This window comes from Sinocyclocheilus rhinocerous, unplaced genomic scaffold (assembly GCF_001515625.1).
Source record: "Sinocyclocheilus rhinocerous isolate Xijiao unplaced genomic scaffold, SAMN03320098_v1.1 scaffold899, whole genome shotgun sequence".
NCBI lineage: Eukaryota > Metazoa > Chordata > Actinopteri > Cypriniformes > Cyprinidae > Sinocyclocheilus > Sinocyclocheilus rhinocerous.
Window position 1 is genome coordinate 1,418,474 of NW_015653460.1, and position 13,448 is coordinate 1,431,921.

Consider the following 13,448-nt stretch of genomic DNA (forward strand, 5'->3'; position numbering starts at 1 on the left):
TCTCTCTCTCTCTCTCACACACGCACGCACTAATAACAAAACATACTTACAGTAGCTGATTCAGAAGTGCCAGATTGTCATAGCAAAGTCAGAATTACCTCCTCTCCTAGGTTCACGAAACGGTCGTCCATAAAATGCATTGCTGTTCTGTTGTAAGTAATCTTAAAGATTCCTAAATGCATCTACTTTCGGAAGGCCAAATAAAGTGGTTTTGCTTTCGCCTAGAAACACACAGCGTCTCCTTGACATGGCTGCTTCAACACTAACTGCGTTTACTGAAACCACGCCTTCTTTCTTTGCGTGCACATTTGGGTGGCATTATGCAAATGTTTCCACATAGTGAGGTAGATATGTGGGGGCGTGTTAGAACGAGCCATTTTAGGGGGGCGTGGCAGAGTCTTAACTTTGATAAAGAATATCTCTTTGGTTTTGAGACTTTAGTCTTTGCAACTTCAGGGATCTTATCTATGCACAATCAGCTTGTAACACTCCAAAGAGAAAGGAAAACTTGAAATCGCATCATATGACCCCTTTAAAAAAAAATTTCATTAGTTCATCATTATGTCCCTTTAGAGGCTACATGCATTTCAACTGTGGTTGCTATTTTTGTAACAATCTTAAAGGGATACTTCACCAAAAATGTACACTTTGGGTGAACTATCCCTTTAAGCAAATTTCAATCATTTTAGGGACGTTACGGCTGTTGTCGCTTTATCAGAGATGGATACAGGACCCCAAAAGAGGTAACCAGACACTTGATTTTACACAAAATAAAAGTATTTTGTGGCTAATTCTCTTATAGTGTGACTGCATTCTATGTTTTTTATGGTTGTGATAGGACCCCACTCGCCTTCACTATGATCCTGCTGAGCTGAAGCTCTTTGAGAACATTGAATGTGAGTGGCCAGTATTTTGGACTTACCTTATACTCGATGGCATCTTCAATGAAGACCATGAGCAGGTACGAACAGGCCGTCCTATAAATCCTCACTTGTATTCTGAAAGCAGCTGAAATAACTCCCACTCATGGCCACATGGAGGCAGTATGTAGTTATGACAGACGGCGTGTCATTCCTCAGGTGCAGGAATACAGAGAGGCTCTTGAAGGAGTTTTGATCAGAGGCAAACACGGGATTCGTCTGGTGCCTGAACTCTATGCTGTACCTGCTGACAAAGTGAGTTTAAACCAGTTTGTTACTCTGATCAATACCATGTACAGTTCATCAATGTCTAATTTTCATCTGATGATCATTTATCATTCTGAATCTGCATGTACATTTATCACCTCAGATACTCCTTTTTTTTGCGCAAAGACACAATGTGTACTAAATTATGCCAGTTCTAAAGATTAATTCAAGTTGAATGAGTGTTTGGACTCTGCTCAGTAACTGTGACACAAACAATCCTGGGTAAAATGTTTTGATCTGTTGCTCATCTGTGTGTTTATTTCTTGTTCAGGTTGAAGAGGAGTACAGGAACCCTCACTCTGTGGAGCGTGTGGCCGCTGGCCAGCTCCCACACATGTGGGGCCAATCTCTGTATATCCTGGGCTGTCTGCTGGCAGAGGTTCTAAAGCCTGGATCCACTTTCATATTAAACATGTTATACTGTATATAATCAGATATGATGTCAGGTGTTGAAGCGCTACCTTTGGTATCTTTGTTGATTAAGTGTACATGTGAAATGTCAAAACAGAGTAGTCCCAGTGTTTCTTAGGCAATCCTTTGTGTCTTATCTATTCTGCTTCTTTTACTGATATCTGACAAATGGTTAATTTTAAATAGGGATTTCTGGCCCCTGGAGAGATTGATCCTCTGAATAGGCGGTTTTCTAAAGAATTCAAGCCAGATGTTGTTGTGCAAGGTTTGTGAATATTATTGCTTTATTTATTTTTTTAAATGAGGAATATAGACAGTCAAACCATACCTATTCAGACACTTATTTGTACCATATATCACCTTTTGAATTTCTGTAATTTTTTTTATTGGAAAAAGCATGTGGCAGATTTTTAGAAATATGTTTTGGCCAAACTCAGGCACTTATGCTAATGCTCAATTACAGTATAACTTGATAACTAAGTTGTAATAGCTTTTCAACAAATGTAACAAGATATAAAGTGCTAAGAGATATTTGAGAAACAAAGAGATAAAGGGCAAAGGTTGCTCTTTAAAGAAGGGCCAATTAGCTCACGTGAAACATGATAACTTTTGAAATTATGATATTATCATACAGATTTTTATAATTAACAATGTCAGTGTGTTTGAGTGAGACAAAAAACTAATACACATAACCTCATAATATATATATATATATATATATATATATATACACTGTATATATATATATATATTATACTTATGTTTAGCCTGTTGTTTTCTCACCAACACATACAACTTTCTGGAAGACTACATTTATAATGGAAAAAATGTGGGTTGAATCCCAGTGAACACAATACTGCAAAAAAAAAAAAATCTTTTGAAAGATTTTGGTTAAAGAAAGAATAAACTGAATATATATGAATTTATATAGTATGTTTCATTTATATGAAACTATATAGTATGTTTTGCATCTATAAAAGGTTTGAGTTTAATATCGTTTTAATATTTTATATTAGGGGATATGAAAATCTACCACAGTAGGAATGAGTGAGCTGGTTGTGTTGGGCTGAAGTCCATTTAAGGAGCAGATTCAATTTATTACTAGAAGCTCAATTTTGAATTTGATCTTGACACTATAATTTGCTAAACAGAGAAGACTGACCTTTTGTTCTGTTTAGTGAGTGTAGTGGCTGAGTCAGTGCAGATCCAGCAGCTGCTGAGGGATCAAGGGATTGAGGTTCAGACCATCTCTGATGTTTCGCCCATCCGGGTCATGCCAGCTCGCATCCTGAGCCACATTTACGTGAAACTGGGTAAGTGTTCAGATTCACCATGACTTAACAGGACAGAGCCAGACCGTGTAAACAAAGGCTACATCTGTAAAACTGCATTTAGAAGAAGGTCTTGAAGGTTCTGGGATACAAAATTGAATTCAAACCGGTTCCTTTTTCCACTGCACAGGTAACTGTAAAAAGCTGAATCTGAGTGGGCGACCATACAGGCACATTGGTGTCTTGGGAACTTCAAAGTTTTATGAGATCAGAAATGGTACTTACACATTCACTCCACAGGTAAATAAAAAGGATCTCACATGGAAGTCTTTTATAGTAGAAGACCTACTCTACAAAAAAAAATATGTACGTATATACTGTAAAGTCTAAAAAAACATTATAACAATATATTTTTCACATAGTTCATTGACCAGCATCACTTCTACTTGGCTCTGGATAACCAGATGATTGTGGAGATGTTGCGAACAGAGCTTGCTTATCTCTCGTCCTGCTGGCGGATGACTGGAAGACCTACCCTCACGTTCCCTATCACACCGAGCATGCTGGGTAAAACCTCGTACGATGGAAGATATTGCACTATGCACAAATTAATATTAACAGTTTCTTTCTTTCTATTATTGGGCCAGTTGAGGAGGGTGACAGTATTGACCCCTGTATCCTCTCTACCCTCCGGAAGCTTCAAGATGGCTACTTTGCGGGTGCAAGGTCAGAAAAATTGTGGCAGTAACAATAAAAAGAGTTAGAGTATGATGTTTGAGGCGCGAATATGGTTTATTTGACATCGCATATCCCTTTGTTGTTTAGGGTGCAGATGGCAAACCTCTCCTCATTCCTCACCACCTCCTTCCACACCCAGCTCAGCTTCTTGGATGCTGACTCTGAAGAGAATTTGCTAGAGGAAGAGGAAGAAGAAGAGGAAGAGAGTTTTGGGTCCTCAGGTATCCATACTGACTTGCATATGGAAAGCATCTCTCCCCAAAAAATACCCTGCTGAAAAACCAGGGTTTTCAGACCAGATTAAGTGTTGATGGTTCAAGGTTGATTTATGCTGGTTATTGTTGGTCAAGCTGATGGACCAGAATGGTCTTTCTTAGGGTACCATTTCAGCAGTGTTGTTATTGCTAACTAAACATCTTTCGGATGAGACGTTAAACCGAGGTCCTGACTCTCTGTGGTCATTAAAAATCCCATGGCACGAGTATGATGTTTGAGGCGCGAATATGGTTTATTTGACATCGCATATCCCTTTGTTGTTTAGGGTGCAGATGGCAAACCTCTCCTCATTCCTCACAACCTCCTTCCACACCCAGCTCAGCTTCTTGGATGCTGACTCTGAAGAGAATTTGCTAGAGGAAGAGGAAGAAGAAGAGGAAGAGAGTTTTGGGTCCTCAGGTATCCATACTGACTTGCATATGGAAAGCATCTCTCCCCAAAAAATACCCTGATACATACCCTGCGTTTTCAGACCAGATTAAGTGTTGATGGTTCAAGGTTGATTTATGCTGGTTATTGTTGGTCAAGCTGATGGACCAGAATGGTCTTTCTTAGGGTACCATTTCAGCAGTGTTGTTATTGCTAACTAAACACCAAGTGGATGCTGCACACTGGTGGTGGTTGAGGAGATACCCCCCCACATGATTGTAAAGCACTTTGGGTGTACAACAATACGCAATAAAGCGCTATATAAATGCATCATTCATTCATTCATTCATTCATTCATTCATAAACTATTAAAATTTAAATAAATCTGAAATAAAATATAAATATTAGCTGAAAAACTTAAACTTACAAAACGTGAATAAAAAATTGGCATTGGCAACTGAAATAAAATGAATTGAAGTAAAAATTGAATTTGAAGTACTTAAATTACTGAATCTAAAACTGAAATAAAATAAAAAATTAAATAAAACTAAATATAAATATAAAAAAACATAAAACTAATAAAATGACAAAAGCACATTACTTGACAGTTTTTTAATAAAAATAAAAATATGATTTTTAGAGTTAAAATAAAAAATAAAAATAAAAGCTAATTCAAAATATGAATAAATACTATAATATAAATAATTCTAAAATAACACTGTTATATATTAGATATCCACTGATTTAAAAACTGATTAAAGATTTGTTTTTATATTTAAATTGCCAATACTCACTTAAATAGCACTGTGAAATGTAATGTTTAGCAAATATCAAAGTGAATATCTATTTTTTATACTCTACATTATTGTGATGCCTAAACTCACTTGTAGCATTTAATATGATTGATTTTAGTTTTTATTTTAAATTACTTCAAAATAGTGTTGAATTTGACTAATCATTATCATCCAGAATTTAGATATCTGCATCTCTATTCCTGATCTTGTTGGTTAAGCTAGTTAATAAGTCTACTGGGGACACCAGCATCCAAAACACAACATATGCACAATACTCCACATAAACTAAAATGATAAAGTGGTGGTTTGTTTTCCCGCAGGAGGTTCAGGACACATGTTTGACCAGTATCTCACAGATCTATTGCACAGCACTGCTACAAAATGCCATCTGCCTCCCATCCAGAGGGGGCAGCACCACGTTTTTAGTGCTGAACACACCACCAGGGACATCCTTTCTTTCATGGCCCAGGTTCAGGGCCACAACATGCCCAGTAAGCCCTCAAGGTCGATCGTTAATAGTTAAGTGGATTTCATGCTTTCTTTTAGAGTACGGCTAGTCATCTCATTCTGTTATGTTTTTCAGAGCCTTCCATGTATTTGCCTGTTGTCCCCATCATGAGCAAACACAGGAAGTCTCTCAATCTGCTGGATGTTCCTCAGCACAATGTTTCTCATCGCACCAAGGCAAGTCTCCACACTCCAGTATAAAGTGAAAAAATGAAATAAATGGCCCATTGTTTTGATTCATGTCTGTTTTTGTCTGCACACACAATCTAGGCCGATAGTGTTGACCTGCACTTGCCACGTGATTCTCATGGGAACACAGACTTTGCCTATCTGGTAAATCAGCTAAAGCATTGTCCAACCCTTCAGGACCAGGCAGATATCCTCTATGTCCTCTATGCTATGAAGTGAGAACCTTTGTACAAATTGACTGTGCATATCCATTATAATTTATTTTATAAGCCATTTTTAATCAAAGTAAAATAATCAATCATCAATGTGTTTAGGGGTTCAGATTGGATAGTAAATCTGTCAGGACAAGGAGAGGCAACTGTTCGCTCCCTGCTGGAGGAGCTGTATGTTCGGGCAGGAGCGTGTAAGGAATGGGGCCTCATCCGCTACATTTCAGGCATCCTGAAGAAAAGAGTGGAAGTCCTTGCTGAGGTGAGACCCCATATCTATCAGTGCTTGTTTGATAAACCACAGACACTTTTATGTTTCTTGGTTGATTTTGTTTAATAATTAAAACTTAAATATTTAGAATTTAGAAATTTTAAGTGTGGAGTCAGATTTTAGTAGAAGGTTGCATTTATTTGATCAAAAATACAGTAAAAACAGCAATATTGTGAAATATTAGTACAAATTAAATATGGTTCTATTTAAATCTATTTTAATATGTAATTTATTCCTGTGATGTCAAAGCTGAATTTTCAGCATCATTACAAACTAACCCTTTAAAATAACTCTTTTCTATTTTAATATATTTTAAAATGTAATTCATTCCTGTGATGCAAAGTTGAATTTTTAGCATTATTACTCCAGTCTTTAAGGTCACATGCTACTTCAAAAATCATTTTAATATGCTGATTTGCTGCTCAAGAAACATTTCGTATTATTATCAATGTTAAAACAGCTGGGCTGCTTAATATTTTTGTGGAAACCGTTATATTTTTTTTAAGGATTCTTTGATTAATTTAACAATAGAATATTTATTTAAAAATAGAAATCTCTTGTAAAATTAGTTTTTATAGTAATTTTTCAAGTCTCATCAAAATCTGTCTTGGAAACTTTTTTCATTATTTTTTACAACTTTAATCCTTTAAATTAGAAAATTATCATAAAATATACAATATTAGATTTATAAAATTATGATAATCTAAACAAAGAGTAAACATGATTTATATCAGCTTAGCTCTCAGTGGCAGCAATTTTACCTCTAATAATGTTTGTGTGTGTGTGTGTGTGTGTGCATGCACTCAGGCTTGCACAGATCTGATCTCCCATCATAAACAGCTGACAGTAGGTCTTCCTCCCGAACCCAGAGAGAAGGTCATCACAATGTGAGTGTCTTTAGTTTCTGATAGTCATTTTAGATTATTTATTTTTTAAATCATTATTTTTTTTTATAAAGCAATAATTTTAATATTCTCCTTTTACTTAACCGATTCTCTTATTTTTAGTCCTCTTCCTCCTGAAGAACTGATTAGCTTGATTTATGAGGCCAGTGGACAAGACATCAGCATTGCTGTCCTCACACAGGTAGTTGTAATTTTAAGCCTTCAGGTTATGTTGCTATCTTCCACTGTTCTATTAAATTGACTTATTAAACTTCTGAACTCAGGAGATCATGGTGTATCTGGCCATGTATGTGCGCTCTCAGCCGTCTCTGTTTGGAGACATGCTGCTTCTGCGCATCGGGATCATCATGCAAGTGATGGCTACAGAACTTGCTCGCAGTCTACACTGCTCAGGTACAGCCAATCAGAGTTTTGGTTCTACAATGTAAATCTTTATTATTTGCTTACATTAAGTGCAATAAATCTGTCCATGTGACATCTACAGGTGAGGAGGCATCAGAGAGCCTGATGAGCCTCAGTCCTTTTGACATGAAGAATCTCTTACATCACATCCTGAGCGGGAAAGAGTTTGGTGTAGAGAGGAGCAGTGAGTATTAATCAACCTTAGTTTTTTACGCTCTTTACTCCAGTGAGTATTTCTTTGGGTTTTTAGGTGTAATTTTTATCGTTTTATTTCTGAAAGTCATTTTCTGTACTATATGTACACGACCGTTCAAAAGTTTCAATTTTATGTTTTAGAAAGAAGTCGCTTGTCTCACCAAGGCTGCATTTATTTGATCAAAATATATTAAAAACCGTAATATTGTGGACATCCATTTTTTTAAATATACATGTATTCTTACAGAAGAGTAAAAAATAAGAAAAAAGGTAATTGAGAATTTTTATCTTACAATTTTGAGTTAAGTCAGAATCGTGAGATATAAACTTGCAATTTGTTTTTTCCCCCCAACTCAGTATAACTTGTTTATATCTCGCAATTCTGAGAAAAAAATAATTGAGTGTATTACACAATTCTGAGAAAAAAAACGCAATTTGGAATTACGAGATGTACAAACTTTTTTCTCAGAATTGCGTGATATAAACTCACAATTATGAGTTATAAAGTCAGAATAGCAGGATATAAACTTGCAATTGCTAGAAATAAAGTCAGAATTGTGAGATAAAAACTCGCAATTCTGACTCTTTTTCTCGCAAAATATCTTGCAATTAATTAAAAAAAAAGTCGGAATTATGAGATGTAAACTCGCAATTGAGAGAAAAAAGCCAGAATGGTGAGATAAAAACTCGCAATTACCTTTTTTTCCCTTTTTTTTTTATTCAGTGGCAGAAACGGGCTTCAATATATTCCTGTGATGGCACAGGTGAATTTACAGCACATTTGTGGAATATGCTTTTTTTCAGGAATGGTTGATGAATAGAAAGTTCAAAAGAACAGTATTTATTTGAAATGGAAATCTTTTGTAACAAATGTATTTACTGTCCCTTTGATCGAATGAATGCATCCTAGCTGAATAGCTACAAAAATATTATTTTAAGATTTCTGTGCAGTTCATTTAAAAAGAGGTATGATGTGGCTACTCTTGTTGTGTGGTCTGTTCTTCAATAATCGCTCTGTATTGTGTGAAAGTGCGTCCGATTCAGTCTTCAACCACCAGTCCTGCCATCTCCATCCATGAGCTTGGACACACGGGGGCCACCAAGACAGAGCGCACGGGCATCAGAAAACTCAAGACTGAAATCAAACAGGTGGAGTGAAAGTCACGTAAATTAGACATGACTAAATTATTTATCAAATGTTTTGCAAATTGTGATATTTTTACAGATTTCCTCACTATTGTACCTTAAATGGCTTTTATATTATTTTGTTTTCAGCTCGATGACTCCAGACCCATGAGTGTGGGTTGAGTTTGTAATATTGGCATGCTGTGCTAATACTGTAGAATAGCTTTTTTGTGCAGAGCCCATTCTGTCTAGTGGTCACAGCACATTTGTCGAGACCATGAAACCAGTATTAGCATGAAAATTCTGAGTAATCTTCAGTTTGCTCATATCATACACATCTTTTTTAGTCATATGAAGCATCTTTTTGACTGTGAATGTGATAGTTTTTCATGTTAATGTCTCTCTGTATGATTGATGCCTCAACTGTTCGTTCATCAGAAATACTTTCCATTTTTATGTCCATTTTAAATGTTTGTATGCTCTGCTTTTATTCTCATAGATATTTACCAGCAGTCATTCCATCAGCAGTAATTTCACATCCCCTCGTTCCACGGTAACTTGCAGAAAAACCAAAACCCTCTCCACTAACACCTGCTCTCCACTGTCGAATACAATTTTTTTTTTTACACAAGTCAGTTCAGAACATTAAAAATAATTTTAACTTGGAGGGGTGGATTCAGTTAATTGGTACTCAATAAATATAAATTTAATCTAATGAAAATTTTCAGTGCCTCAGATTAGTTGACTGATTTGAAATGGGACAAACTTACAGCCATAACAGCCAATTAATATTTCTAACGTGTCTCAAGTCAGTCTTGTCTTGTTGTGGTCATTTCACTCTCTTAGCATGGGCTGACATTATAACATCTTAGCTATGTTTGTCATAGTTTCTGCTTACTAAATCTGAAGCATGCTTTTAAGTGTGTTATATGTGCTGATTAGTGCCACTAGTCAAAATTTTACCTCATATCTTTATGATATACTGACAATGCAAATGTGTGCGTGTCTGTAGCGATGCAGCAGCCCCTCCACTCCCAGCGGGATGCTGTCTCCGACCGGTACAGGAGACTCACACCTGCAGTGGGAGGAGCGCCAGGGCCAGTGGCTGAGGAGACGCAGACTGGATGGGGCCATAAACAGGGTTCCCATGGGCTTCTACCAGAAAGTCTGGAAGATTCTCCAGAAATGTCATGGCCTCTCCATTGCTGGATATGTCTTGCCTTCCTCCACCACCCGTGAGGTGCATCCACATATGTATATATATATAGATATACTATAAATAGTAGATTGCATAACATTGAATTGAACCTCTTATTGAACTATATATACAACAGCTAAAAATATGTGACCCTGGACCTCAAAACCAGTCATCATTCCATTGATGAATGGTTTGTTAGGATAAGACAATATTTGGCTGATATACCATTATTTGAAAATATGGAATCTGAGGGTGCAAAAAAATCTAAATATTCGCCTTTAGAAAATCGCCTTTAAAGTTGTCCAAATGAAGTTCTTATAATGCATATTACTAATCAAAACTTAAGTTTTTATATATTTACGGTAGGAAATTTACAAAATATCTTCATGGAACATGATCTTTACTTAATATCCTAATGATTTTTGGCATAAAAGAAAAATCGATAATTTTGACCCATGTATTATTGTTGGCTATTGCTGCAAATATACCCCTGCTACTTATGACTGGTTTTGTGCTCCAGGGTCACATATTTGGGGTCGGCAAGGATGCATTAAATTGATCAAAAGTGACAGTAAATTATTTCACATTGTTACAAAAAAACTATTTAAAATAATTGCTGATCTTTTGAACTCTCTATTCATTAAAATCTTTAAAAAATGTATTAGTTTCAATAAAAATATCAAAATATTAATCAAAATTAATAAGATGAAGAAATGTTTCTTGAGAGAATAATTTCTGAAGGATCATGTGACACTGAAGACTGGAGTAATGGCTGCTGAAAATTCAGCTTTGCCATCACAGGAATAAAATACACTTCAAAATATATTCAAATAGAAAACAGTTACCTCAAATTGTATTAATTTTTCACAATATTACTTTAATTTTTACTATATTTTGATCAAATAAATGCTGCATTGGTGAGCATCTTTCAAAAATTTCTTTAAGAAAAACCTAACCTACCCCAAACTTTTGAACTGTGTATATATACAGTATACTATGCCAAACTATATTACATTGAACCTTAAAAGGTTAGTTCTCTCAAAAATTAAAATTCTGTCATTAATTACTCACCCTCATGTCGTTCCAAAACCTTCGTTCATCTTCTGAAGACAAATTCATATATTTTTGATGAAATCTGAGAGCTTTCTGACCCTCCATAGACAGCAACGCAACTGACACGTTCAAGGCCCAGAAAATTAAGGACATCATTAAAAAAGTCCATGTGACATCAGTTGTTCAACCTTAATTTTACGAAGCTACGAGAATACTTTTTTGTGAGCAAAGAAAACAAAAATAACAACTTTATTCAACAATTTCTTCTCTTCCGTGTCAGATTTCGACGCGTGTTCACGAGAGTACCATGACACATGCGTGTGGTGCTGCTGACGCAGGAGCCGGCATTCTGACGTAGAACCCGGTTGTGCTGCGCCTTGTTTGCAAAGAGAGGAATGTACACGCATGCGTCGTGGTACTGTCATGAACGCACATCGAATTCTGACATGGAAGAGAATTGTTGAATAGTTATTTTTGTTTTCTTTGAAAATTATGGTTGAACCACTGATGTCAGATGGACTATTTTAATGATGTCCTTACTACCTTTCCGGGCCTTGAACGTTTCAGTTGCGTTGCCGTCTATGCCGGGTCAGAAAGCTCTCGGATTTCATCAAAAATATCTTAATTTGTGTTCTGAAGATGAACAAAGGTCTTACGGGTTTGGAACGACATGAGGGTGAGCAATTAATGACAGAATTTTTATTTTTGGGTGAACTATCCCTTTAACTTCATTTTCCTTTAAATACCTATAACCATGAGCTGTTATCTGTGTGTATTATTGTAGATGACGGAAGGAGAGATCAAGTTCGTTCCGTGTCAGATTTCGACGCGTGTTCACGAGAGTACCATGACACATGCGTGTGGTGCTGCTGACGCAGGAGCCGGCATTCTGACGTAGAACCCGGTTGTGCTGCGCCTTGTTTGCAAAGAGAGGAATGTACACGCATGCGTCGTGGTACTGTCATGAACGCACATCGAATTCTGACATGGAAGAGAATTGTTGAATAGTTATTTTTGTTTTCTTTGAAAATTATGGTTGAACCACTGATGTCAGATGGACTATTTTAATGATGTCCTTACTACCTTTCCGGGCCTTGAACGTTTCAGTTGCGTTGCCGTCTATGCCGGGTCAGAAAGCTCTCGGATTTCATCAAAAATATCTTAATTTGTGTTCTGAAGATGAACAAAGGTCTTACGGGTTTGGAACGACATGAGGGTGAGCAATTAATGACAGAATTTTTATTTTTGGGTGAACTATCCCTTTAACTTCATTTTCCTTTAAATACCTATAACCATGAGCTGTTATCTGTGTGTATTATTGTAGATGACGGAAGGAGAGATCAAGTTCGCAGTGCACGTGGAGTCTGTACTGAATCATGTCCCACAGCCTGAGTACAGACAGCTGCTGGTGGAGGCCATTATGGTGTTGATCCTTGTAGCTGACATGGAGATTCCCAGTATTGGGGGAATTATTCACATCGACCGCATTGTTCACATGGCCAACGATCTTTTTCAACAGGATCAGGTATCATCATGCATATGCTGTTATATATAATCATATGATGCTCAATTGGTATGTTCACATGTATGTACACACCTGCCTGTTATTACGATTTTTCCCATTTTAACATAATGTAATGTCATCAAAACTATGAAATAACACAAATAGAATTATGTACTGATGAAAAAGGTTAAACATATCAAAACTATCTCAACTTCATCAAAGTGTGCCTGTTTTGTGTAGATTCCAATTTTGCACATCTGGACATTATGTCTCATGTGTTTTTATTTCAGAGATCCAGCGGGGCCAATGAGTATTTCTTGGAGAAAGATCCTGCCACAGGAATCTGTAACTTCTTTTTTGACAGTGCTCCTAGTGGCAGCTATGGTACTATGACTTATCTTTCCAAGGCTGTGGTCACATATGTTCAAGACTTCCTGCCAAGCAGCAGCTGTCTAATGCAGTAACGACTGCAGTTCCCAGAAAACCAATGACCTTCCGGACGGATCTATGACCGGTTTTATTAAATCTAACAAAAAATAAATAAATCAGTTGACCTTAGTTCAGTAGCAAAGGACAAGCATCAACAGGGAAGCCACTAAAAAACACCACAGGATATGTTGTGAAGCTAACAGACGGCAGGAAATGGACCACTGTGCCGTTCTGTGTTTTAAAGGGATAGTTCACCCAAAAATGAAAATTTGATGTTTATCTGCTTACCCCCAGGGCATCCAAGATGTAGGTGACTTTGTTTCTTCAGTAGAACACAAACGGAGATTTTTAACTCAAACCGTTGCAGTCTGTCAGTCATATAATGGCAGTGGATGGGAATCACGGCTTTGAGAGT

General features: G+C 36.6%; 1 protein-coding gene and 1 long non-coding RNA gene across 3 annotated transcripts in view; one reads left to right on the top strand and one right to left on the bottom strand.

Annotated features, from left to right (window-relative positions):
• Window positions 1–1,002, bottom strand: part of LOC107715816 (uncharacterized) — a 16,934-nt gene extending 15,932 nt beyond the window's left edge. The window contains exon 1 of the long non-coding RNA XR_001637142.1: window positions 923–1,002. This is a non-coding gene — a long non-coding RNA (uncharacterized LOC107715816). The remainder of the gene's footprint in view (window positions 1–922) is intronic.
• The window catches only part of LOC107715813 (phosphorylase b kinase regulatory subunit alpha, liver isoform-like), a 19,979-nt gene extending 6,839 nt beyond the window's left edge, over window positions 1–13,140 (top strand). The window contains exons 9-31 of one of the 2 annotated variants that reach the window (XM_016522022.1): window positions 690–743; window positions 839–961; window positions 1,080–1,175; window positions 1,459–1,566; window positions 1,785–1,863; window positions 2,777–2,911; window positions 3,060–3,169; window positions 3,292–3,436; window positions 3,517–3,595; window positions 3,695–3,828; window positions 5,367–5,537; window positions 5,630–5,730; window positions 5,824–5,957; window positions 6,057–6,213; window positions 7,030–7,109; window positions 7,230–7,308; window positions 7,391–7,520; window positions 7,612–7,713; window positions 8,755–8,873; window positions 9,000–9,023; window positions 9,862–10,089; window positions 12,425–12,625; window positions 12,895–13,140. In XM_016522022.1, the coding sequence (XP_016377508.1) occupies window positions 690–743; window positions 839–961; window positions 1,080–1,175; window positions 1,459–1,566; window positions 1,785–1,863; window positions 2,777–2,911; window positions 3,060–3,169; window positions 3,292–3,436; window positions 3,517–3,595; window positions 3,695–3,828; window positions 5,367–5,537; window positions 5,630–5,730; window positions 5,824–5,957; window positions 6,057–6,213; window positions 7,030–7,109; window positions 7,230–7,308; window positions 7,391–7,520; window positions 7,612–7,713; window positions 8,755–8,873; window positions 9,000–9,023; window positions 9,862–10,089; window positions 12,425–12,625; window positions 12,895–13,068 (2,763 nt within the window). In that variant the 3' untranslated portion in view covers window positions 13,069–13,140. Of the gene's footprint in view, window positions 1–689; window positions 744–838; window positions 962–1,079; window positions 1,176–1,458; window positions 1,567–1,784; window positions 1,864–2,776; window positions 2,912–3,059; window positions 3,170–3,291; window positions 3,437–3,516; window positions 3,596–3,694; window positions 3,829–5,366; window positions 5,538–5,629; window positions 5,731–5,823; window positions 5,958–6,056; window positions 6,214–7,029; window positions 7,110–7,229; window positions 7,309–7,390; window positions 7,521–7,611; window positions 7,714–8,754; window positions 8,874–8,999; window positions 9,024–9,348; window positions 9,403–9,861; window positions 10,090–12,424; window positions 12,626–12,894 lie in introns of both variants that reach the window. The other variant, XM_016522021.1, reaches the window with a different exon arrangement.
• Window positions 13,141–13,448: the final 308 nt, after the last annotated feature.